The sequence below is a fragment of the Lepidochelys kempii genome, chromosome 6 (genome assembly GCF_965140265.1).
Source record: "Lepidochelys kempii isolate rLepKem1 chromosome 6, rLepKem1.hap2, whole genome shotgun sequence".
Lineage (NCBI taxonomy): Eukaryota > Metazoa > Chordata > Testudines > Cheloniidae > Lepidochelys > Lepidochelys kempii.
Window position 1 is genome coordinate 17,561,279 of NC_133261.1, and position 25,180 is coordinate 17,586,458.

General features: G+C 43.4%; 2 protein-coding genes across 9 annotated transcripts in view; both read left to right on the top strand.

The window, feature by feature from the left end:
• Nucleotides 1–6,894: 6,894 nt before the first annotated feature.
• On the top strand, nucleotides 6,895–12,329 carry LOC140912506 (NACHT, LRR and PYD domains-containing protein 3-like). Of its 2 annotated transcripts, XM_073346990.1 has the most exons (4): nucleotides 6,900–6,948; nucleotides 7,974–8,090; nucleotides 8,831–9,126; nucleotides 11,163–12,329. In XM_073346990.1, the coding sequence occupies exons 3-4, from the start codon at nucleotides 8,865–8,867 to the stop codon at nucleotides 12,326–12,328; spliced, it is 1,428 nt and encodes a 475-aa protein (XP_073203091.1). In that variant the 5' UTR covers nucleotides 6,900–6,948; nucleotides 7,974–8,090; nucleotides 8,831–8,864; the 3' UTR covers nucleotide 12,329. The 2 variants fall into 2 exon arrangements, with proteins under 2 accessions (XP_073203092.1, XP_073203091.1); XM_073346991.1 differs by lacking the exon at nucleotides 7,974–8,090 and having other exon boundaries at nucleotides 6,895–6,948.
• An 82-nt stretch (nucleotides 12,330–12,411) lies between these two features.
• LOC140912505 (NACHT, LRR and PYD domains-containing protein 3-like) overlaps nucleotides 12,412–25,180 on the top strand; it is a 38,687-nt gene continuing 25,918 nt past the window's right edge. For all 7 annotated transcript variants that reach the window (XR_012159297.1, XR_012159298.1, XR_012159299.1 and 4 more), the window contains exons 1-2: nucleotides 12,412–13,130; nucleotides 15,854–15,940. Coding sequence is in view for 4 of the 7 variants with exons in the window: in XM_073346986.1 (XP_073203087.1) it covers nucleotides 12,649–13,130; nucleotides 15,854–15,940 (569 nt within the window). In the remaining 3 variants the exon portion in view is untranslated. The remainder of the gene's footprint in view (nucleotides 13,131–15,853; nucleotides 15,941–25,180) is intronic.

Sequence of the window (25,180 nt, forward strand, 5' to 3'; positions counted from 1 at the left end):
GGTCAGTCAGCAGCTTTTAACGTGGCTGGTGGGGAGGGCTCGGATTTCTGCCCAGCCCCAGTTTTTATGGCCAGGAGCACATAGCGACCCAGGCTTTAGGTGATGGATTCCCCCACCATTTTCCTTCCCGCCCTGCTGCAGATCAGAACCGTTTGCTTTAACGCCCTGAGCTGCTGCCAGGGGAGCTGCAGGACCGCCCTTCCTCTCGCATTCCCTGCAGCTGAACTTTGCTTCCCCTCGGCCTTGCCAGCACTCTTGATGTTTGTACGATGAACAGGCACTTTCAGAACTGGAGCTGGGTAAACAAGGACTAGTCAGAAATCCAAAGTCCAAGGCTGATCCTTTACTCACAGGAAAGCCTGTGTCCAGGATGCTGCTGTCACTCCCTCTGGCTTACCCTGAATTTCTTCTCCTTTTCCATGTTTCATGGTTAAAAAGTGGGTTTTGTGCTGGACTTGAGAAATCCTGTGCTCACGGAAAGGGCACAGCCTAGAGGCAGTGGCAATCTAAGCTCCTCCCCTCACTGCTCCAGAACTGTGCTGAGCTGCTTGGTGGGCTGAGAGAGTTGTTCAGTTTCCAGACCGGTTGTATCCTCGCCTGCGAGCGCCAGCCGTGCTGGGTATTATGTAGCCACATGAACAGCGCTCCATTAGGAAAAACTGAGCCCATGAACTCATTCCTATTGGCCCAAACCCAACCACTGGCTGGTTACCGCTACTGGTCATTAGTGTGACCTAGAGGTTTTCCTCTCTTTCAGACCCCTCTTTCCCTGAATTGCCTCTGAGCAGGGACAGGATCCCCGGAGCCATAATGGTGGTCACCACTAGCCATTCCATGTATCGGGTTCCTACCCTTATATGTGTTGGGTTTGCATTTCACAGTAGTGAAACAGTCAGGCTTGAAACTAAGTGATGTTCTCTGCCGAGATTCAGTGATGGCTCCCTGCGTGTATGGGGCATTGCTCATTGTCCGTGCTATCCCCTTCCCCGCTGGCACCCTCCCCATCAAACTCCTGTCTAATGGGAGCTCAGACTGGAATGGAACTCTGGTTACTGATCTGGAAAAGCACTGCTTCGTTAATCACATTGAGCCAGGCTGTGCTAGTGATGTCAGGGTCGATCCCACGCTGGCCCCCCAACCTACCTGCAGAAGTCACTGCAAGGGGAGGTAAGTTCCCCAGGCTCTAGCCTAGCCCCTGCACAATTTTAGGATTAGGAAAGGAAGCTATAAACTCAAAGATCATCTCTGAGAAAGGAGAACAGTGCCCCTGTAACTTTCAAAGGCCAGAAGTGCATATGATTATTAGACAATCCAGTCTTCTCCTCCCCACTCCAAACAGCCAGGTGTTAAAACATGTCAGGGTAAAAAACAGCCCTGTCTGTTAGGTGCTGACAATCCACAGAGCTCTCCCCTCTGGGCTCAAGAATGCAGCGTGTTTTCTATTACCTTCCCTTACCCTCTGCTCTGCACAGCTCCTCCATTAATAGCTGCTAGGAGTCCAGTTATGATTTCATGATATCTCTGTCTCTGCAGTTTGTGGGACATGTTTGTACATTGTCTTTGGAGGGAGAAGGAGAGCTGCTGCTTTCATAGAGTGGTCACTGGAAGGCTCAGCTTGACACCCTATAAATAGTACGCACAGATAGATTAGAATAGAGAGCTGGTTAAAATGATTTTGCATTGAAGAATGCAGTTTCATTGAAATGTTTGGTAAAAACAGTTCAATTTCAACTATATTTTCAGTATTTCAGTGAAAAATACTCAAACTGAAACGAAACAAAATCTGTAATTTAGTTTTTCATGTAAATTTTCATTTCAGTTTATTTTTTGAAAAACAAAACAACAAACATTTCAATTTGAAATGAGATGAAAATTTTCATTTAATTTTTTTGTTGAAAAATCAAGATTGTCTGGAAGATTTTATTAACAAAATTGTTTTGTTTCAAAATTTTCTCTGCAATAAAATAGGATTTTTTTTAAACCAACGCTAACAGATGAGTGTATTGTCCTTGAGCTAGCAATGCTGTTGGAATGAGAGCTCTTTGGTTCCCTCTACAGGTGAAAACAATGAGGAGTGCTTGTGGCACCTTAGAGACTAACACATTTATTTGGGCATAAGCTTTTGTAGGCTAAAACCCACTTCATCAGACGCATGGAGTGAAAAATACAGAATGCAGTATAAATATTGCAGCACATGAAAAGATGGGAGTAGCCTTACCAAGTGGGGGGTCAGTGCTAACAAGGCCAATTCAATTAAGGTGGAAGTGGCCTATTCTCAACAGTTGACAAGAAGGTGTGAGTATCAGCAGAGGGGAAAATTACTTTTTGTAGTGACCATCCACTCCCAGTCTTTATTCAGGCCTAATTTGATGGTGTCCAGTTTGCAAATTAATTCCAGTTCTGCAGTTTCTCGTTGGATTCCTCGTTGTTTTTGTTGATACAGACTAACATGGCTACCACTGAAACCTGCCTACTGGTGAAGGTGAAGTGAATTGAGACTTTGTTCCTACGTGTTGGTGGATACAATTGCATATCTTAGAAGAGTTCCAGAGATTGCCCAAAGCTGTACCATCCAGAGTTTCCCTCTGTTCCACACTCATAAACAGCATTACAGAATGCTAGTTAATTGGAGATGAGTGAAAGGGGGTGCAAGTGTGAGACTTCATGGATGTTATTCAAGGGGGAAAGTGAGCCACTCTAATCTAGAAGTTAGTGGTCTCAGACTAGGTAACCGGGCCCAAAGCAGACAACCAGGTTCTAATTAAAATCTAATTGTTTGGATTCTGGTCATGTGTCTTTGGTGGCTCATTTGGTATTTGCTTTAGGCTGGTGGAGTGGTGGTAGAGAACCAGAAAAGAGCTGGTAACTGAGCTCCGTGTAAGAGCAAACTGGAAGAAACCAACATCAGTGGGCTGGAGTAAATCCACAGCAAAGGGGATCTGCTGCATCCATTTGAGTTAGATGGGGATAGATTTAAGGATGAGGCATTGCTGGTGCTTTGCTGTGAACTAGAATTGAGGCTAGTTGGGCACAACCCAGATGATCAATTAGTTTGGTGATTGATTTGTTTGGTTACCCAGAATAAGTGTTCCCCATTTACCAAGACTCCATGTGTGGATGTGAAGGGAAGAAAAACAGCATTGATGGTGACTAGGGTAATTATATTTGAACTTCCAAGAGCGGTACATGTGAGTATGGTTGTAGATGGGGCTCAAATGTTTTATTTATCTAAAAAGAACTTTTAAATCTGACCCTTGCTACTGAGATTAGGATTCCAATACTGGATTGTCCATTCACAGGGAGCTGATCTGAATTCTCACTATATACTCCTACCTGCAATTAACCTCTCTATACCCACCCATGTTGATAATTCATCTCCACTCTGGCCTCCCAGCACCTTTGGCTAATCTATTCCTAGCCACCCTCCTTCTCTGGACATGCACTTCTCCTACATATCTTTCAATACAATACATCAAAAAACCCTTTCATACAATAGTAGTAGGAGGGGCTAATAATCCAATTTTACCATTTATGTTATGAGGCGCTGTATATTTGATTCGTTCAGATATTCTATAATGTGTATTTTTGGCCTGATCCTGAAGCACATTGAGTCCTCTCTACTCCCACTGACTTCATTTGGAGTTGAGGATACTCAGCATCTCTCAGCATTGGGCCCTTGTAAATGGGAATGTATGGATCTGTCTGTGGGTTTTGTTAGCAGCAGCTCAGACACTGGAGGTGGAGTTCCCAGAAGAGCAGACAAAAGCCAGAGCCCTTCCTGCCAATAGATAAAAGCCTAAATTTTCCCTTCAAGTTCTTCCTGTCTGTCTAGTCCACCTAGACTGAGCTCATCTCTGTGGCAGGTGAGTTAGTACAGTGGGGGCCTGAGCCAAAGTCCATAGAAATCAGTTGGTGTCTTTCCATTGACTTCACTGGGTTTTAGATTCATTCTACTTTGGGGGGAAAAATGGGTTCTCTAACAGTGGCAAAGATGGGTGGGGAAATTGACAATCATCCAATGATTCCTCTGTGGATGGTGGTTACAGCGGCTGCGTTCAGTCCTGACCCCTGGCGATGAAAGGGGTATGGCGTACGGTGGCTCAGTTACGGACTGTTACAGTGGGATGGGTGATCAGCAGCATACATGGTTGGGTCATGTTCCAGTGGCCAGCAGACTGATGCCCATGCCACAGAAACCACTGTTATAACTGGCATTAACTGCCCCGCTTTTTAACATTCTCCACACAAAGAGCAGGGATGGGATGGGATGGAGGTGCATAATGAGCTGTTCTTTAACTCCTTTAATGTCCAGGTCATTGCTGGGGAAAACACATGGTGTCGTGGAGAAATTGTATGGTCCATTCTGGTGTGGGACTAATTCTGTAGATGAACAATAGGTCTTCGGTCACCCATCTTGTTAATCTGGCACTTTTCACCACCACTAAATTCACTTACATACATGGCTTGTGGTCCTCATCCCCAGTAATTAGAACTCAGGTGATAATATGCTCATGTCTCAAGCCATAGTCCTTATCTGTGAGGGGCAGGGACTTCCATTTACTATATGTCTGCATTGTGCTCAGCACGATGGGGCCAAAAGCTGCCTGGTTTCTAGGCACTACCACACCATAAACATAAAATAATAAAAGCAGGCGTGACGTTGCACTCCACATTCTTTGTGGAAATATGCTTATGAATATGACATAACTGGAATATGCTTTATGCAAAATGCTTCACGTAACATATAAGTGGAAAGGTTACAATTTATTGAATGTGTGTATCCTATTTGTATGCATGTATCGTTTCTGTATCTGAAATTAGGAATATTGACCTGTGTATCTGTATTTCATATTTGCTTCTTTGGGTCTCTCCCAACGCTGCAGGAGATGCTCATGCAGCATTTTAAGTGTAAATGTGCCCTGAGTGACTCAGTTAAACTGATCAGGAAAATCTTCCTAACTGTGGGAACAGTAGAACAATTGAACAGCCTGCCTAGGGAGGATCTTCACTGGGAGTTTTCAAAAGGAGACTGGATAGCCACCTGTCTTGGATGGTCTAGACAAAACAAATCCTGCAGCTTGGCAGGGGGTTTGTCAAGGTTCCTTCCCCACTCTGAACTCTAGGGTACAGATGTGGGGACCTGCATGAAAACCTCCTAAGCTTACTTTTACTAGCTTAGGTTAAAACTTCCCCAAGGTACAAACTATTTTACCCTTTGACTTCCACTGCCACCACCAAACTTTATCTGGATTCCTGAAAAAACATAGTTTGGAAACGTCTTTCCCCCCAAAATCCTCCCAACCCTTGCACCCCACTTCCTGGGGACGGTTTGGTAAAAATCCTCACCAATTTGCATAGGTGACCACAGACCCAAACCCTTGGATCTTAGAACAATGAAAAAGCATTCAGTTTTCTTACAAGAAGACTTTTAATAGAAGTAAAGGAATCACCTCTGTAAAATCAGGATAGTAGATACCTTACCTTACAGGGTAATTAGATTCAAAACATAGAGAATCCCTCTAGGCAAAACCTTTAAGTTACAAAAAAGACACACAGACAGGAATATTCATTCTATTCAGCACAGCTCTTCTCTCAGCCATTTAAAGAAATCATAATCTAACACATAGCTAGCTAGATTACTTACTAAGTTCTAAGACTCCATTCCTGTTCTGTCCCCGGCAAAAGCATCACACAGACAGACACAGACCCTTTGTTTTTCTCCCTCCTCCCAGCTTTTGAAAGTATCTTGTCTCCTCATTGGTCATTTTGGTCAGGTGCCAGCAAGGTTACCTTTAGCTTCTTAACCCTTTACATGTGAGAGGATTTTTCCGCTGGCCAGGAGGGATTTTAAAGGGGTTTACCCTTCCCTTTATATTTATGACAGGGTTAGACTAGTCGACCCTGCAGGCCCCTCTAACTCAATGATTCTATGACCTAACCCCCAGTGCAGACCGTGCTAAGTTGATAGGAGAATTCACCTGTTGACCTAGCTGCTGCCTCTTGGGGTTCATTATAGATTGTGGTGGTGAACCATAAATCCAGTGGTCCTTATTGAGTCCATGATCTTTTTGGTGTCTAGCACAGTTATGAATTTAAGCTCCCAGGCTCATCTTTGAAGGTATTGTGCAGGTTTCCTTTGAGGATGAGGACTGAGAGGTCAGCTACAGAGTGATCGCTTGGGCTCATTTCAACAGTTTGTAACCCACTAGGGTGACCAGATAGAAAGTGTGAAAAATCAGGACGGGGGCGGGGGGGAATAGGCGCCAATATAAGAAAAAGCCTTGAATATCAGGACTGTCCCTATAAAATCAGGACATCTGGTCACTCTATAACCCACTAATCCTCCTTTGTCCTAGGACTGCAGAAATGTTAACTGCCCATTACACCTTGAGTAAGCTCTTGCAACGTGTTAACTCCTTATGTGTTCCACCTTGTATTTAGCTGCGATATCTTTCTCAGAGCTGAAGAGCAGCTCCGTGTAAGCTCAAAAGCTTGTCTTTTACCAATAAAAGATATTACCTCACCCACCTTGTCTCTCTGATATCCTAGGACAAACACAGCCATGTCACTGCAAACACCTATTTCTTTTCACACTTCAGTTTTCCCCATTATTTTAGCTGCAGTTCTTTATCATTTCTAGGGCAGTGCTACTTATCAGTCACTAGTGTAGAGATTGTGAGCCACACATCAAATCCTATTTGTTCCCCTTCTTAAATAAGGTGGATCTTAGGGGCTGGCAGGGTTTTGGTCAGGTCCTTCTCCAATTAAAGTACCATGGGGTTGTGCTATAGAGTAAGTCCTCCAGACGTGTAGAGGTGCCCCGCTTCCTGCATACATGCAGTCTCTGTGATGCTTCCTGCAGGCTTGATTCTCAGCTGATGCATTTCCTTCCATGCAGTAAACAAAAAGAAACCCTCCGAGGACACGGCTGTGGCTGGCTTTGCAGGGGTGGGCAAACTTTTTGGCCCAAGGGCCACATCTGGGTGGGGAAATTGCATGCAGGGTCATGAATGTAGGGCTGGGGCAGGGGGTTGGGGTGTGGGAGGGGGTGCGGTGTGCAGGGAGCGGGGTGGGGCAGGGGGTTGGGGTGTGGGAGGGGGTGCGGTGTGCAGGGAGGGGGGTGGGGCAGGGGGTTGGGGTGTGGGAGGGGGTGCGGTGTGCAGGGAGGGGGTGGGGCAGGGGGTTGGGGTGTGGGAGGGGGTGCGGTGTGCAGGGAGGGGGGTGGGGCAGGGGGTTGGGGTGTGGGAGGGGGTGCGGTGTGCAGGGAGGGGGGTGGGGCAGGGGGTTGGGGTGTGGGAGGGGGTGCGGTGTGCAGGGAGGGGGCTCAGGGCAGGGGGTTGGGGTGCAGGATGCAGGAGGGGGCAGTGGCGCACACCGGGGCTAGGGCAGGCCCCACGCCGCTCCCAGAAGCGGCCGGCACCATGTCCCTGAGGCCCCTGGGGGAGGGGGGTGGGCAGAGGGCTCCATACACTGCCCTCCCCTGCGGGTACCTCCCCCAAAGCTCCCATTGGCTGCGGTTCCCTGTTCCTGGCCAATGGGAGCTGCAGGGGGCAGTGCCTGCAGGTGAGGGTAGCGCATGGAGCCCTCTGCCCACCCCCCTCCCCCAGGGGCCGCAGGGAGGTGGTGACAGCCGCTTCCAGCAGCGGTGTGGGGCCCAAGGTGCCATGGGGGTGGCAGTCTAAGGGAGGGATAGCTCAGTAGTTTGAGCATTGGCCTGCTAAACTCAGGGTTGTGAGTTCAATCCTTGAGGGGGCCATTTAGGGATCTGGGCAAAAAAATTGGGGATTGGTCCTGCTTTGAGCAGGGGGTTGGACTAGATGACCTCCTGAGGTCCCGTCCAACCCTGATATTCTATGATCTATCTCGTGGGCCAGATCCAAAGCCCTGATGGGCCAGATCCGGCCTGCGGGCCGTAGTTTGCACCCCAGCGCTACAGAGTAGTAGAAAGTTTGTTGCCTCATTTCTGTACGTAGCTCCTGTTCGTAATCCAGGGTTTACCTTGACATCACTCTGCTCATCAGTAAGATATGACCTGGTACCATGAGTTGTCGGCACAGCGTATTGGACCAGAGAGAGATAACGTAGCAATGGTAGCAAACGGCATGTGCAACTGCAAGTAATGTCCCCACCCACCCTGAGAATCGGGGGAAATGCTGAATGTACCTGGAAAAGGTTCAAACAGCATTTCAAACTGAGGAGGGGTTGAGGGAGGTGGGGCCACAGTCCGGACACCGGGACCCCTTCTGAGTGTGGGCCTGGTGCCATGGAGCCACTGGTGTCGGGGTAAACCCCATACTGCTTAACTCCACACCTCCCTTTCTTTGTCATTTTAAAGCTTTCTCATACCCCAAAATACAAGCCAGTAATCAACAACTGAAAATAAAATTCATCTCCTTCAGAACTATTTAGATTAATCTTAACCCTTGAGTCAAACTTTCTGCCCTAGGTCAACTGTGTTAATGCTTGGGTTTGGTGACAGACATTATTTTGTTGCTACTTAATTTTTTAATTTCAGCATTTTCCTTTGTCCCTCCCTAACTCTGGCCAATGCGCCCTGCTCCCAGCTGGGACCCCCATCCTACTGCTCTTGCCAGAACCCTATTGATTTGGGGAGAAATTTGAAAACTGGGAAAGCCTGATTTTAGTGGAAATCAGGATTTTCAGATTACTCCTTCCCCAAAATCAATAGAGTTCTGACCAGCATGGGTGGGCGAGGGGTCCAGCTATAGTGGGGCTGACTTCCTGGCTGGGTGTACAGGTTAGCCTATGTGAACAACAAAGTGTGTGATCTTCAAGTAATTTAATTATCATCCTCTATCTACGGTTTCAGATTATTTCTAGAGTCCTCAACCCAAGCAAAGGAAATGGATGAACTCCTTCTAAATGCTCTGGAGAATCTCTCAGAGGAAGACCTTAAAAAATTAAAATTAAAATTATGCTATACTGACTATGAAGGCAAAGGGACTATCTCCAAAAATCAGCTGGACAAGGCTGCTCATGTCACAGATCTTGTGCAACTCTTGATAGAATTCTATAGTGAAGATGCAGTGGATGCAACTTTATATTTTTTTGACAAAATGTGTGTGAGAGATTCTGCTGCTCGACTCAGAAAGGCTATAGAGAAAGGTAAGCAAACCTAAAGTTATTGCAGCTTTTGAATCTTTTCCTTTTGGCTGATTGTGTATGCACAAACCAAGGAAGTAGAAACCTATGTGGGAGAGATGTGAGCCCAATTCTGCTCAGTTGCACTGATGTAAACAGACTAAATCCACTTTCTTTATTATGACTTTTAATCCCTATGGAGCTGGGCAAGACCTAAACAGGTGCCCTAAAGGTGAAAGGCTCATTAGTTGATTGGCAATGCCCTAGAGCATCCAGTCTTCTAGATAAGCTAATGTTATACCTTTGAGAATAAAAGCTTGTTTTCTAGAAATATACATTTATTAAGTCAAATTTGGATTCTTTTGGAGCGTACACAGTCAACGTCTTCCATTCTCTGGACACACAAGCAAAATTTCCTATGCACAGCTCTCTATCTCCTGAAAACAGAGTCTATAATCAACAGTCACAGCCTATTTGTAATAGGACTGCTTCCATTAAGCAAAATGCAAGCACTAAAAATACATCACCACGAATTTTAAAACATTAACATTTACTTTTAAATACAATGTTTTTCAATATATGATCTTTCCAGCAATTGTTCCAAGCCCCTTGCTCTTTTTTAAAAACTACATATTTATTGTTATGGCAAGTGCCACTGTTCCTGGAAGAAGGGATTGCCCTGCATGCTGTGTGACCACCTCTGTTCCAGGGCTGGTGCTTTATTTACACACACATGTTACACTTACAGTTTACCCAGACTCCATATCACTGATTTCTTCTCCTTATGGGAAGCCACCTTGCAAGACCCTGAACATCTGCTACTGCTCCGTAGAAGGGCAATGCTGGTGTCAGAAAAAAGAGCAAAAATTTTCATATGTATTCCACTCACCCCACCTCACATCATCATCAGGCTTTTACACCCTCAGTCTTTGAATCTGCAGCCCAGATCTCTTCCATGTTTCATAGAATCATAGAATAACAGGGTTAGAAGGGATCTCAGGAGGTCATCTAGTCCAACGCCCTGCTCAAAGCAGGACCAATCCCCAATCAAATCATCCCTAGGAGTTTGCCCTAGGAGTAACTGGCAGTGGAAAAACATGCTGTTATCCTCTGTGTGAACAAGCCCAAACAGGGAGAAAATACACACGCTGTCACTGGGTTACATGAGTATTTGTGAGACAGTATTGGAGTGATGGGCACCTGTGTTCCTGGTTTCTTTTCCTGGCTCTGTGAGCACAGTGTTGTCTAATAGTTACAGACAGTATCACCAAGTGTAATACCCTGGTGGTCATCTGTGGGGATTGAACACCAGACCTCTGGATATAAATGTATGAACCTTCACCACTTCAGCTAAAGGGTCAGTCTTTTTTGGATGAAGGTAGTAGCACTCATATATCTCTACATGTGGTCTCACCACTAGGAGGGTGATACAGAGCTACTCTGTTACACAAACACATACCTTGGTTAAATTCTTCTGGAAGTCACTGTGACAAAGTGGATGAGACTTGGGTCTATTGGATACCTGGTTTCTGTGCCTAGTCCTTCCTGAAGTGGCCTTGTGCAAGCTCTTGGGTGTCTTATCTGTAAAGTCTGGGAATGATTATTACCTCCCCTAAGTAGCTGTCTGAGGCCATAGACCTACTAACAACAGTTGGGGAAGGGCTAGGACTAGAACTCAGAGTGGCTTGACTTGCACCTCCATGGGCCTTATGCTTGCTTGTGTGAGACTTTTCCTTCCCTATCCCCTTACGTTTTCACTTGTGATTGACGGGTTTCACCTTACAGGTGGCTGCATTTCAATGGTAGTTGAAAGGATTAATTCCTGTATATTTTCCCCAATTCAGCAAAACACTTGTATATGCACATATATAACTTTAAGCTAGGGCTGCAGAATCTGGAACATAGGTAAGTGATTTGAGATCCTCTAGGATAAAAGGTACTATATACATTTTATGTACTCTTATTATTATGGTTTAAATAGAAAAATATTAATGTGTTAAAATTAAGCTCTCAGCTTCTAGTTCATTGTTTGTTTGTAATGCTTCTTGTCACTGATTTAGATTACAGGGTGAAGTATAAAGAACATATTAAAAAACAGTACCAGTTAATAAAAGAAAGGAACTCTCGTCGTGGTGAGAATGTGAATCTAAGCAAAATATATACAAAATTGACTATTATAAGCAAGCTTCGTTGCAAAAAGGAGAGAGAACATGAAATAATGGCCTCCGGATGGAAACATGCAAAAATCATGACTGAACGAGCTCGCTCTTCTGTTACCATGAACTCTTTATTTGATTCTGATGAAAATGGACAAACACCACAAATTGTTGTTCTGCAGGGAGCTGCAGGTATTGGAAAAACAATGACTGCAAAAAAGATCATGTTAGACTGGGCTTCTGGAGATGTGTATGAGAACAGATTTGCTTACATTTTCTACATAAATTGTAGAGAAATAAACTATGGAAGTAAGTCAGGAACAGTGATTGACTTAATTACTAAAAATTGTCCTGACAGAAATGTACCAATTAAAGAGATTTTGTTCAATCAAGAAAAACTTCTCTTCATAATTGATGGTTTTGATGAGCTGAGGTTTTCCTTTGATCAAAAGGAAGATAGTCTGGGCACAGATCCCAGGAAGGAGATGCCAGTGGAAGATACGTTGAGCAGTTTATTTAGGAAAAAGTTGCTTCCTAAATCCTACTTAATTATCACTACGAGACCCACTGCTCTGGAGAAACTCCAACAATGTATGGCGTGTTCACGCTATGCAGAGATACTGGGATTTTCTGAAGACGACAGGAAGGAATATTTCCACAAGTTCTTTGGGAATAATATTGATGCAACAAAAGCCTTTGATTTTGTGAAACAAAACGAGATGCTTTTCACCATGTGCTTTGTCCCCATTGTGTGTTGGATCACCTGCACGGTTATGAAACAACAGCTGGAGGCAGGTATAGATTTTGCACAAAATTCGAAAACACTCACCGCTGTGTGTATGCTTTTCTTATACAGTTTATTAGAGCCACACGGCCACAGTCGAAACCAAAACATGCAAGATAATCTGAAGAAACTTTGTTCCTTGGCTGCAGATGGAATTTGGAAACAGAAAATACTGTTTGGGGAGGAAGAAATAAAGGAGTACGGTTTAGATAAATTCTACTCAAGTTGCAGTGGGGGAGGTTTAGATTGGATATTAGGAAAAACTTTTTCACTAAGAGGGTGGTGAAACACTGGAATGCGTTACCTAGGGAGGTGGTAGAATCTCCTTCCTTAGAGGTTTTTAAGGTCAGGCTTGACAAAGCCCTGGCTGGGATGATTTAACTGGGAATTGGTCCTGCTTTGAGCAGGGGGTTGGACTAGATGACCTTCTGGGGTCCCTTCCAACCCTGATATTCTATGATTCTATGATTCTAATCTCTCCCCCTCTTTCTGAATGAGAGTGTTTTTAAAAGGGACATTGATTGTGTCTGTGTCTACAGCTTCATTCACTTAAGCTTTCAAGAGTTTTTTGCTGATTTGTTTTATGTACTGGAGGAAGATGAACAAATGAAATATACAGTGACTCCCAACAGAGATGCAAAACTGTTGTTAGAAAACTATGGAAAATCTGGAAATTATTTAATGTTAACAGTGCGATTTCTGTTTGGGCTCTTAAATGAAGAGATAATGAAGGACATCGAGAAAAAAATTGGCTTGAAGATTTCACCTAAAATAAAGCCAGATTTACTGAAATGGGTAAAACCAAAAAAATTGTCATTTTCCTCATTGCACGATGAGCTGACTTATAAGCTTGAAGAGTTTCACTGTTTGTACGAGATCCAAGAAGAAAGTTTTGTGAAAAGTGCTTTGGATCATTTCACCGAAATAGATATATATAATTACCCTTTAACCCAAATGGATCAAATGGTTATTTCATTCTTTGTAAAGAGTTGTCCTACACTGAAGTCACTTTGGCTGTCTGTATGTAAATTTGGAGTTGAAGACAAGAATGAAGAATTAACCCCACCACCAGCTAAGCGGTTATGTCTGTAAGTATTAGCTGACTGCCACCAATTGTTTGTAAAATTTCTTTAATAGTGAAACCTGTTTCTTTCTTGTTTTAATAATTCTCAAATGGCTTACGTGACCCACAAACAAAACACCAATTCTAATTTCAGAAAGTTAGTGACATGATTGTGGAGGCTTCCCTGGGTGTTAGTATCAACAAAAGCGCACTGATCCTATAAGCAGACCCCAATACTCGTGGAACATCCTTTAAACCCACTGGAGGGTGGAAGGGGGAAGAAGGGGTAACTACTGTGTGTAAGAGTCCATTTCTATGGACCAGTCTGCAGCATTGGGGCCAAAGTTACCTTACTCTTTTGCCTGACACTTTTTTTGTCTTTGCCCTCTTAGTAACTATTTCATTTTCCATATACATACCACATACCTGATAAGATAGCTAGCAATGGGCAGGTTGTACTAGTCTAAAGAAATATGACCGTTAATGCTGAGATTTATTTATTGAACCTGATTCTTATTTACATTAAGGCCACTTTACATCACTGTGGTAAAGGATATACTACCCTTACACTCAAAGTGAGGGGAATAAGTGGACTTAGTTTAAATGGGAATGGGGCATATTCTCTATGCTTTAATATTGACAGTAGTGTTACTTTTGCTAGCTGAAAGGCATAACTAGTCCTCCGCTTTTGTTTCAGGTACACTGTGTGCCTGATATATAATTCAGTACAATAAAAGTAGAACAGGTTTAGAATACTTTTCTGAAATGTGGCATGCTGGCTGACACCACAAACTTTTGTGGCCAGAAAAGATTTTTTTAAAAGCTATAAAGATGCCTGAAAATGTCTAAGAATTAGTTTCTTCCATCTATAAATCTAATAACTGATACAAAGCTATGACATTAAATGTACATATAGCATTTTATATTTTCCAAAAACTTCATCAAGATGCATGAGTATATTTTCTTACAACACAAACGAAAACCCAGATCTGACTAAGTCAGGGCACGGGGGTGGTGGCAACAGAAGTATTACTCCCCGCCAAAACATACCAATTTCCCAAGGCTACAGAGATCTAAAAAACAATTAAAATCTTTAGAGTGTGGGTATACATGAATTGTTTCTTTAAATCTATAATAGGACGCCAGCCGCAGGGCACTGGGAGAAGTTCCAGCCGAACATCTACAGTGAAGCAGAAAAAGACAGTAGCGGTGGGAATAATGTTCTGTTTTGTTCTTTTTTCAATGTGAAAAGAGAGTCATTCTTTCTTTCTGTGATTCTCTAGCTCTGTCATATGACATGGTGTCATTGACTATCCAATCAAAGCCTACCTTTTATGGACTATGTAAAGGTGTTTCTCATTAGTGAGGTGTATTTTCATGCCTTGTATCAATTTTCAGCTCCCAGCTGTTTCAGTGCTAAAGCTAGCTTAAAAACACTCTCCATGCATTTTTAAATATTGGGATGTAAAAGATCGGCAGTCTTTGCCTGAGAACCCTATCTTTTAACAGGAGTTGATCCAAGTGGAAGTTTTTAAGTATTGACTCAGTGTTGCAAGTATCTGACTAATAATAATACTGTTCTCTTCCATCACCATATATATACATACATATATATATATTTTTTTAAAAGTGTCCTCACCCTTTCAATATTGCACCAACCAGACTGCCTTATTCCCCACCTCCTTTTTGTCCAATGACATGGTCATATGAATCCAAAGTCCCTCCTACTCTTTCCTCCCTTTCTGGACCCCCTAGGTATCACTTACTGGCTGGTGTGCATTTTTGGCACCATTCAGACATTGTGAAAGAGGTTATCTTTTTCTTCTATTTAATTAAACCTTACAAGAATCATTACGAATATATTTTATGCATTTTCCTCTTCAGAGGGAAATAGTCTAATGCATTTAGCACACATTCTAAACAAAATTTAATTATACAAAGCTGCTAGTGTACTTCTAAATACGTTAAATAAATGCAAAAAGGCAGAACGCTGGACTTAAATAAAGGCAATAAGACGAAGTATTAGGGTGAGAAAATAACTTGTATATTTCACTTACATATGTCTGGAAGGGGGTTATTGTTCCACATACTTTGAGAAATATTTTTTTTCAAAATTTGTCTCACTGTACTACTTATATACATGTGCTGTCATAAAATGTCCTTGACCCATGCTGCTGCTCTCTGGAGTCAGGACCTAAATAGCTGCCCTTTCTGATAACTGAAATGATGCTAAACTCAGTACAGTGTAATTGGAGTTATGCTTTCTGAAGTTAAATCACTATAAGACTTTAAGTAAAATGCCTCTGATTTTTTTTTATTGCATCTTTAAAAGTGATAAGCAATTAGGGCTTGAGTTTCAGAAGTGCTAAGCGCCAGCATCTCCAGTTGATGTCAATAGAAGTTATGGCTGCTCAGCGTCAGTGAAAACCAGACCCTTATTCAGGAACCCAAAAGCAAATAATCTTTGCAGAGACCACAACTTGCATGAATGCCTAATACAGCATGTGAATGTCCAAATAACCACTGTACTGCAGGTACAGAAAATGAACTGGTTCCACTTAGAATAGGTTGTACAATTTGACTGTGATATTGAAAGTGCATCTTTCTGAGCTCAATATATTTTTCTTTAGGGGAACTTACAATGAACTGCAAATGTAGCAAAATCCATATACTTCATATAGAAGCCCCATTCAAAGTGCCATGTTCAGGAAAGAAATTTAAAAATCTATTTTCCATTTTTTTTTCTAGGCAAGAACAGGCTGAACCAAATAATTCACCTGTCTACCTGCTATGTCAAGCACTGAAGGATCCAAACCGCAAATTAAAGATATTGAAGTAAGAAACTTTCATAGAATATCAGGGCTGGAAGGGACCTCAGGAAGTCATCTAGTCCAAACCCCTGCTCAAAGCAGGACCAATCCCCAACTAAATCATCCCAGCCAGGGCTTGGTCAAGCCTGACCTTAAAAACTTCTGAGGAAGGAGATTCCACCACCTCCTTAGGTAATGCATTCCAGTGTTTCACCACCCTCCTAGTGAAAAAGTTTTTCCTAATATCCAACCTAAACCTCCCCCCACTTTCTCCTTTCCCTGTTTTAAAATCTTCTTTTTACTTATATTTTCCCAGGAATTAAGTAACTGTGTAGATGCTAATTAGTCAGTGAGTTGGGGCTACCAGGGAAGGCCACTTATTAGAACAGCCAGAACATGTGTTCTCTCTGTGCTCCATTCTTCTGCAGGTTAGAGAAGTGCAATCTCACAGTTGCTTGTTATAGGGATCTGTCCTCTGCTCTCAGCATTAATCAGACCCTGAGAGAGCTGGACTTGAGCTATAATGACCAGGGAAACCGAGGAGTGCAGGACCTATGTAAGGGACTAAAACATCCAAACTGCAAACACTCAGGTAAGTAGCCACAAGTATATACATAGCCCACCATGTATATGTGGCTAGCTGATTTTAGGTGTATGAGGAGACTGAAAAACAAGTGTGTCTCTAGGACATAACATGTCAGTAATTCACATTGTGTGTGTAGCCAGGAAGGTTTATAACAGAGAGAATTTAGATAAGAATGAGTTTAAACAAGAGCACTCTGTCTGAACCCCTCTGAACTCAGGGGAAAACAGTTTAAACTTTTTAATAAAGAAAATCAAACACAATGCATTTTCCAAGAAAAATTGGAACATCATATTACTCTTTTTGATAATAGCCTAGTTTAAGTACTTGTTATTTTAAAAGTTATTTTACATTAATTTTCATTTAAAACAAAAGTACAGAGCCCCATGGTATCCGAGAATCCTAAATATCCCAATAGACCTAATTTCTGTCTGACAGGCATCATCCCATGGAGATAGCCTAGTGCATGATAAAACCTTTGAACAAAAACTGGTACGTTTACAAATGGTCTGTGATAAGCTGAAGGGCTGCCATTCTGGAACTGAAGCCAAAGAAATGTGAGTTGTTCCAAAAAGAGAGACTCAATCTGTGATGGGGGTTGGGAATTTCCACTGACAGAAAACTCAAGCTTTGCAGAGCTCGCAGACACTCACAGATGTGCAGAGGTCTGTGGGGCTTTGGTTCAGTTACAGAAGGGTCCTCTTTGGGTTTTCCAAAGGATTTCAATGGTGAGGTGAGAGAAGGAAATGGTTTGACTGCTCAGCAGTGTGAGATTTAGCATTTTTAGAATTGAAATGCTTGTGACTGCTCCTATCTTGGCCTACCCATGTTGCAAAACCCCTTTCATGCTGCAAACAGATGCCAGTGCTTATGATTTGGGGGCAGCGTTGACACAAGAACACAACAGATTTGAAAAGGTGGTGGCTTATTACAGCAAAAATCTAAATTCCCAGGAGAGAAATTATTGCTCCATGCAAAAGGATTTCCTGGCAATGGTTACATCTATAGAATATTTTCATCACTATTTGCATGGGAGGAAGATTATGGTTGGGACAGACCATGCAATCATGAAATGAATGGGCTTTTCAGTTTCAGGAATCCTGAAGGGCAACTTGCCAGGTGGTTGGAAAAACTGCAGTGCTGTGATTTCAAAGTTACGTAAAAGCCTGGGCACAAACGTGGTAAAGCTGACGCCTGTTGATGCCTTGTCCAGTTGGCTGTCTTGAGAGGCTTATTGCAAACACTGCCCTAAGCAGGAGAGCAAGGAATTGGTAACTCACATGCATGAGCGTGCTCAGGAAGAGGTGGCTGTCTCCTGTCTTCCTATAATTTACAGAAGAGCAAATGTACCTTGTTTATCTCCTGGAACCAGTGATACGGGGTTGCAGGAATGAAGTAACTGTGTAGATGCTAATTAGTCAGTGAGTTGGGGCTACCAGGGAAGGCCACTTATTAGAACAGCCAGAACATGTGTTCTCTCTGTGCTCCATTCTTCTGCAGGTTAGAGAATCTCCTGTTTATCTCCTGGAACCAGTGATACGGAGTTGCAGGAATGAATTTTAGAGCAACAGAAAGCTTCCCAAAGAGAGGATCCTGATATCAGAATGATATCCTGATATCAGAATGGTGCATGATAGAAAAATCCATTGCTAATCTCAGGCTACTTTCCAAGGTGCATCCCCTCACTGTTATACCAATAAAATAAAAACCAGCAGGATCTTATTAAAGGGGAAAAGGCAAAATGCCACATTTATTGTGAATATAGAAAGAATCACAGTAAGCAGTTAGTTATAGCTATAACATTCCATTCAATTTCACATTGATTCACACATTCATTCATACACACGCGCACACACACACACAGGTTCTGCAAGGTTGTTATCATAGTTACCAGCCTTGGCTCATGCCAAGCCACTGGCCAGGTGGCCTGGACATGAGGAGGGAGCAGGGCCTTGTCAGATGCTCATCTGATGCTCCTGGAAGTTAGTTTGCAGAATCAGACCCCAAAGTTTTCACTTTCTAGAGTCCATTTTTATAGGAATTTCTTCCTATGCCAGTCTATGGGAATTGCTTCATCCTGCTGTTGCTGAATCAATCAGCAGATGGCACATTCCTGACGGCTCCGTGCTGCCAGATGTTACCTTGTTCTTTGGTTCTCCCATTCTTGAGGCTGTTGGGTGGATTCCAGTCTGCCCTCCGGGGGTCCTCTGGTTATTTCCACTTGACGCCTTCTTCAGCCGATGGACACTGGATTCTTAGGCTGGCACCTCCCTGATCATTCAGTTATTATCCACACCAAGCATCCATCCACATCTATCCTCTATCTCTATTTTAATCACAATTGTTAACAAAGTGAGATGAATACAACAAAAGGGCGGGGAGTCTCTGGGTGCTGTTTCTGTTGTTACAGAGTATTGCTTTGAGGCTCTCTCTGTGTGAGTAGTTGTTGTTACAAAGAATTGCTTTGAGAACAGACTCTGTTTTAGGATGTACTAACACAAGTAGCAGCTTGCAAGTTTCACACAGAGAGGGAGAGAAACAGTACCAAAAACCAAGAGACATTTTAATTAGTAATACCCTGGAATTTAAACTATGGGGAATCAAACTCATTTGTGATTTTAATACAGAACTTCTTTAATATGATCCAACATCACCACAGCACAGTTGAAAGCTAAGTGGTAAAACTTGGAGATTAAAGATGCAATACTGTATGGGAGATGGGAAAAAGACAGGTGAGGGTACAGGTACCAGATCCATTGAAAATTGAGGTTCTGTCATGGTTTTAAAACTCCTGGGCATTTTGGGGATGTAAAAACCTTAGCCAAGCTAAGAGAGAATTTCTGTTGGGTAAAATGTAGAAAGGATGCAGAAAATAGGGGCAGGAAATGTGATGCTTATATTGCAAAGAAAGGCCCCAGGAGAGCCCCAAAGCAGCAGTATCTGGTGCAGGAGCCAATGTAGTGTGTTGCTGTTGATGGGCTTGGGCCTTCGTGCCTAGGACAGACTGGTAATCAATATTTGCTTGTAGTGATTTTGTGAATTAATACATGTGCTGAAGCTTCTCCAATAAGAAATCAAGAGGCTGTGACACTAACTGGGGTCCTAGTGAATGAATTCTTCACCGAAATTGGGGTCCCGGGTGAATTGCACAAAGATCAAGAGAGAAACTTTGAATCCAAAGTAGTTCAGCAAATGTATGGGATTCAAAGGATTCACAAAACTCCTCCCGCCCCATCCCACCTACACTCTAATGGGATGGTAGAAAAGCTCAGAAGGACTCTGGGGTTCAGCTGGGTACCCTTGTAAAACATATCCCATTCCTTTTGATGGCTTATGGCACAGCAGTCAATGAGAATATTGAATGTACCTCAGGACTCCTTGTGGTTGGGCATGAGCTGCAGACCCCAGCAAACCTCTTGTAGGGAGTTCCTGAAGAGGAAGAAAGGGACTTTCACTGTGTAGAAACCCTACAGCCCAAGACTGAGAAGTTCACACCCTTTGCTAGAGAGAATTTGAGGATAGCCTCTGTAAAAAGAAAAGACTATGTTGGAAAGTCATATCGGGACACCTTTTAAAAGCAGGGACTGTGTCTGGCGAACAGAGGACCTACATTCGGAATAAATGTAGAAAGCAATTGAGCTCTGCTAGGAAATAGGTGGCTGAAACAATGGGGATATCACCCAAAATGTAGGCAGAGGGCAAGTTGTCATAAATATAAAGGGAAGGGTAACAACCTTTATGTGTGCAGTAATATAAAATCCCTCCTGGCCAGAGGTTTACCTGAAAGGGGTTAAGAAGCTCAAATAACCTATTTGGCACCTGACGAGAAGGACCAGTGGGGAAAGAAGATACTTTCAAATCTGTGGGGAAAGGCTGTGTTTGTCCTCTTTGTTTGTGTGCTCTCTTGAGCCAGAGAGGGACCAGGGCAGAAAAATTTATCTCTTATAGACAATCAGAAATAAGCATCTAGGATTACAAAAATAGTAAGTAAACCAAGGAAAGGCATTAGATTATCTTTTGTTTTGGCTTGTGAATTTTTGTATGCTAGAGGGAGGTATGTTCCTGTTTTTTGTAACTTTGAAGTTAAACCTAGAGGGGAATTCTCTGTGTTTTAAATCTTTTTATTTCCCTGTAAAATTACCTTCCATCCTGATTTTACAGAGGTGATTCTTTTACTTTTTTAAAATAAAATTCTTCTTTTAAGAAGCTGATTGATTTTCAGTGTCCTAAAGACCCAGGGGTTTGGTCTGTGCTCATCTGCACCAATTGGTGAGGATAGTATTCTCAAGCCTCCCCAGGAAAGGGGGTGTAGGAGCTTGGGGGGATATTTTGGGGGGGAAATAGGACTCCAAGTGGTCCTTTCCCTGAATCTTTGTCTAAATCACTTGGTGGTGGCAGCGATACTGTCCAAGGACAAGGGAAGGATTTGTGCCTTGGGGAAGTTTTTAACCTAAGCTGGTAGAAATAAGCTTGGGGGTCTTTCATGTGGGTCCCCACATCTGTCAACCCCAAAGTTCAGAGTGGGGAGGGAAGCTTGACACAAGTCTTGAGTAAAAGCTGAGCCATGTGGCTGAAGGAACCAAATAGTTTCCCTAAAGACTGCTAAAGTGAACATGGGGCTGGGCTATTGATTGGTGGAGCTGTGTGCCGCTGTCTGGGGGAGAAGCAGCAGAAAGTTAGACATACCCAGAGAGATACCTATAGTGTGAGCCTGAGAAAAGCAAAGACAGAACTTTAGGGCTCAGTGCTAGAGCAAGGGTTCTCACACTCCATTACACCACGACCCCCCCTTACCCCCCCCAACAACAAAAGTTACTTCATGACCCCAGGAAAGGGGACCAAAGCCGAGCCTGCAAAGCTGAAGCCTGAGCCCTGCTGGCCTAGGCTGCGGGGGAACAGAAAATCTTGAGGGTTTCAGCCCTGGGTGGGGGAGCCTGCAAAGCCAAAGCCTGATCCCCACCACCCAGGGCTGAAGCTCTTGGGCTGAAGCTTCAGCCCCGGAACCGAGCAAGTCTAATGCCAGCCCCGGCGACCCCATTAAAACAGGGTCATGACCCACTTTGGGGTCCCGACCCACAGTTTGAGAACCCCTGTGCTAGATTAAAGAGGCAAACAACACACTGATGAAACCCTGTTTATTTACAAAGAAATACCTGACTCCTTCATCAATTTCCTCTCCTAACAGAAATGACCCACAGGACTCCAAAAGCCAGCTAACTGCTTGGGTTAAAAGGGGGTAACAATACTATAAGGGAAGCTGGTTGCAACCCCTATGTTGAGGTATCCTAACCTCTTCCAGTAGAAAAGATTCTTGTGCCTTTTTTCTTTTTTTGTAAAGCTCTAACTGCTCGATTGTTTACAGCAGGCCTGAAAGAGTTGCCCAGAGCGTGGTGTGGGAGGCAGAGGTGAAAGTGGGCCAGTAAGGGCCAGTACGGCGGACCGGTCAGAACCGGCTGCCACTACCGGCCCGTAAATGGCCGACGTTAAAGTGCTGCAGCAGCGATGCTGAACCCTACCGGCAGGGCTGCCGACGGTGGGGAGCAAAAGGAGCGGTGGGCCTGGGGCTCCTGGCTGCTGCTACTGCTGCGGCAGTGGCCGGGATCCCCGGGTCCTTTAAATTGCCTCCAGAGCCCTTGGGCCCTTCAAATCACTGCTGCAGCCCCTGGGCTCTTGGCTGCTGTGGCAGCAGGAGCCATGAAGGGCTGGCTGGTGGAGTCTGGTCCCCAGCCCCGCCCTTTGTACCCAAGGCCCCACCCCTTCTGGGGGCCCAGAGCTGCTCCCCCACCTTGCCCAGCACCCTGGCGTTCTGGTAAATCTGGGCACTTACTTTCACCCCTGGTTGGATTAGAAGTGGACGAGAACCAGATTGCATGTTGGCTCTAGCAACTCATCAACTCTCCCACTGTGGTCATTGCATGAAGCAGGATCTCCCACAGTTCCTTGGAAATGTGCAGGTGCGGGAGGGAGAAAGGGCTGAGCTTTCCCATCATGCTCCAACCACCCCTTGGATCCAGCACATGTTGCCTGTGGCCCATACAACCCCTTCTTTCCCACCCCGAGATAACAGCCACCTTCTGCTGCAAGCTAACATGGCTAGTACAGTGGCTCAGATGGTAGAAGTCTGTGGTGAAGGTTCAGGTCCTGCTGATGCAGTGATTGTTACAGAGGTACAGCATACAACTGGTTTTTCCCTTTGCCCTTTTAAAGAATAACTTTGGCAGTTACATACCAAAACTGTGTTATAAAAAAAACATTATTGAAGTTGCAAAATTAAGTAGTTGAAAGTTAGGAAACACCAGAATGAAGGTTGCCTTTGCATCCTTAATTTGGCCCCCTTGCATTTGTGCATTATGAAAAATTAGGTCTGTCAAACAATTAAAAAAATGGATTGTGATTAATCGTTTCAATTGCACTGTTAAACAACAATAGAATACCATTTATTTAAATATTTTTGGATGTTTTCTACATTTTTATATATTGATTTCAATTACAAGGCAGAATAAAAAGTGTATGGTGCTCACTTTACATTATTATTTTTGATTACAAATATTTGCACTGTAAAAAAGGAAACAAAAGTATTTTTCAATTCACCACATACAAGTACTGTAGTGCAATCTCTACCGTGAAAGTGCAATTTACAAATATAGAATAATTTTTTCAGGCAACTGCACTCAAAAATAAAACCACGTAAAATTTTAGAACTTACAAGTCCACTCAGTCCTATTTCTTGTTCAGCCAATCACTAAGACAAACATTTGCATTTATGGGAGATAATTCTGCCTGCTTCTTATTTACAATGTCACCTGAAAGTGAGAACAGGGGTTCACATGGCACTATTGTAGACAGCATTGCAAGATATTTACTTGCCAGATCTGCTCAACATTCATATGCCCCTTCATGCTTTGACCACCATTCCAGAGGACCTCTGGTCCTGTTCACTTATTACCATTTAATTTATTGGTTTGTTCCAAAACCACCTCTAGTGATACCTCAGTCTAGGACAATTCCTCAGATATGTCACTTAAAAAGAATGGCTACAGGTGTGGGAATCTCCCTCACATCCTCTGCAGCGAAGACCAATGTAAAGGATTCTCCACAACAGCCTGTAGTTTACCTGTACTTTATCAACTTCTGTCGTCTCCTCTTTACTAGGAAATAGAATATCCCCTTTAATAAATCCTCCCTTAAGAGGTGTCTCTGTCCAAACCATGTGCTCCACTGCACCTGTCGGCTTTCCCTCCAACCCTCAGTTTAAAATCTCGTCTATGATCTTTTAAATTTTATATGCCAAAAATCTGGTTCTGTTTTGGTTTAGGTGGAGCCCATCCTTCCTGTGCAGGCTCCTCCTTTCCTAAAAGGTTGCACAGTTCGTAAATAAACCAAAATCTCTTCTCTGAACATCATTGTCTCATCCACGCATTGAGACCTTGTGGTTCTGTCTGTCTTATCTGTCTCTGCATGTGGAACTGGAAGCATTTAAAAGAATCCTCCCAAAGAGGTCCTGGACTTTAGTCTCTTTCTTACTTAGCAGCCTAAATTTGTCCTCCGGGACCTCTCTACTACCTTTCCCTATGTCCTCCGTGTGACGGGTCAGATCACAGAGATCCCCTTGGGAACTGCCAACTGATGTGTTGAGATGACTCCTGAGCCTGTTTCCCCTGCCAGCTTGGGACTTCAGTGTCCTGCCTGGTTTGAGCCAGACACGCTAGCCTGCTGCAAACCCAGACCCAGGTCTGAACCATGTCCCCTAAAACTGCAGGCTTAACTGAAAACAGCTTAAGATGGGTTCCTGTCTCCATCACTCAGATACCCAAACCCCAAATAAATCTGTTTTACCCTGTATAAAACTTATACAGGGTAAATTCATAAATTGTTTGCCCTCTATAACACTGATAGAGAGATATGCACAGCTGTTCCCCCCCCCAGATATTAATACATACTCTGGGTTAATTAATAAGTAAAAAGTGATTTTATTAAATACAAAAAGTAGGATTTAAGTGGTTCCAAGTAATAACAGACAGAACAAAGTGAATTACCAAGCAAAATAAAACAAAACACGCAAGTCTAAGCCTCATACAGTAAGAAAACTGAATACTGATAAAACCTCACCCTCAGATGTTTCAATAAGCTTCTATCACAGACTGGACACCTTCCTAGTCTGGGCACAATCCTTTCTACAGCCCTTGTTTCAGCTCAGGAGGTAGCTAGGGGATTTCTCATGATTGCAGCCACCTTTGTTCTGTTCTGTTCCCTTATATATCTTTTGCATAAGGCGGGAATCCTTTGTGCCTCTCTGGGTTCCCACCCCTCCTTCTAAATGGAAAAGCGCCAGGTTAAAGATGGATTCCAGTTCAGGTGACATGATCACATGTCACTGTAAGATTTCAAGCCCTCATTCTTGCCAGCCTGATTCACAGGAAGGCCTGCAAGCAAACGGAGCCATCCACAGTCAATTGTCCTGGTTGATGGGAGCCATCAAGATTCCAAACCCCCCTTAATGGCCCACACTTTGTATTACTATAGTAGGACCTCAGAGTTATATTTCATATTTCTAGTTTCAGATACAAGAGTGATACATTTATACAAATTGGAGGACCACACTCAGTAGATTATAAGCTTTGTAATGATACTTTACAAAAGACCTTTTGCACAAAGCATATTCCAGTTACATTACATTCACAC

Excerpts from the sequence above, each read along its gene's own strand:
- LOC140912506 (XM_073346991.1), top strand. The coding sequence starts at position 8,865 with ATGGATGAACTCCTTCTAAATGCTCTGGAGAATCTCTCAGAGGAAGAC. Across the intron at positions 9,127-11,162 it reads CAGAAAGGCTATAGAGAAAG|ATTACAGGGTGAAGTATAAA; the intron begins GTAAGCAAACCT and ends TCACTGATTTAG.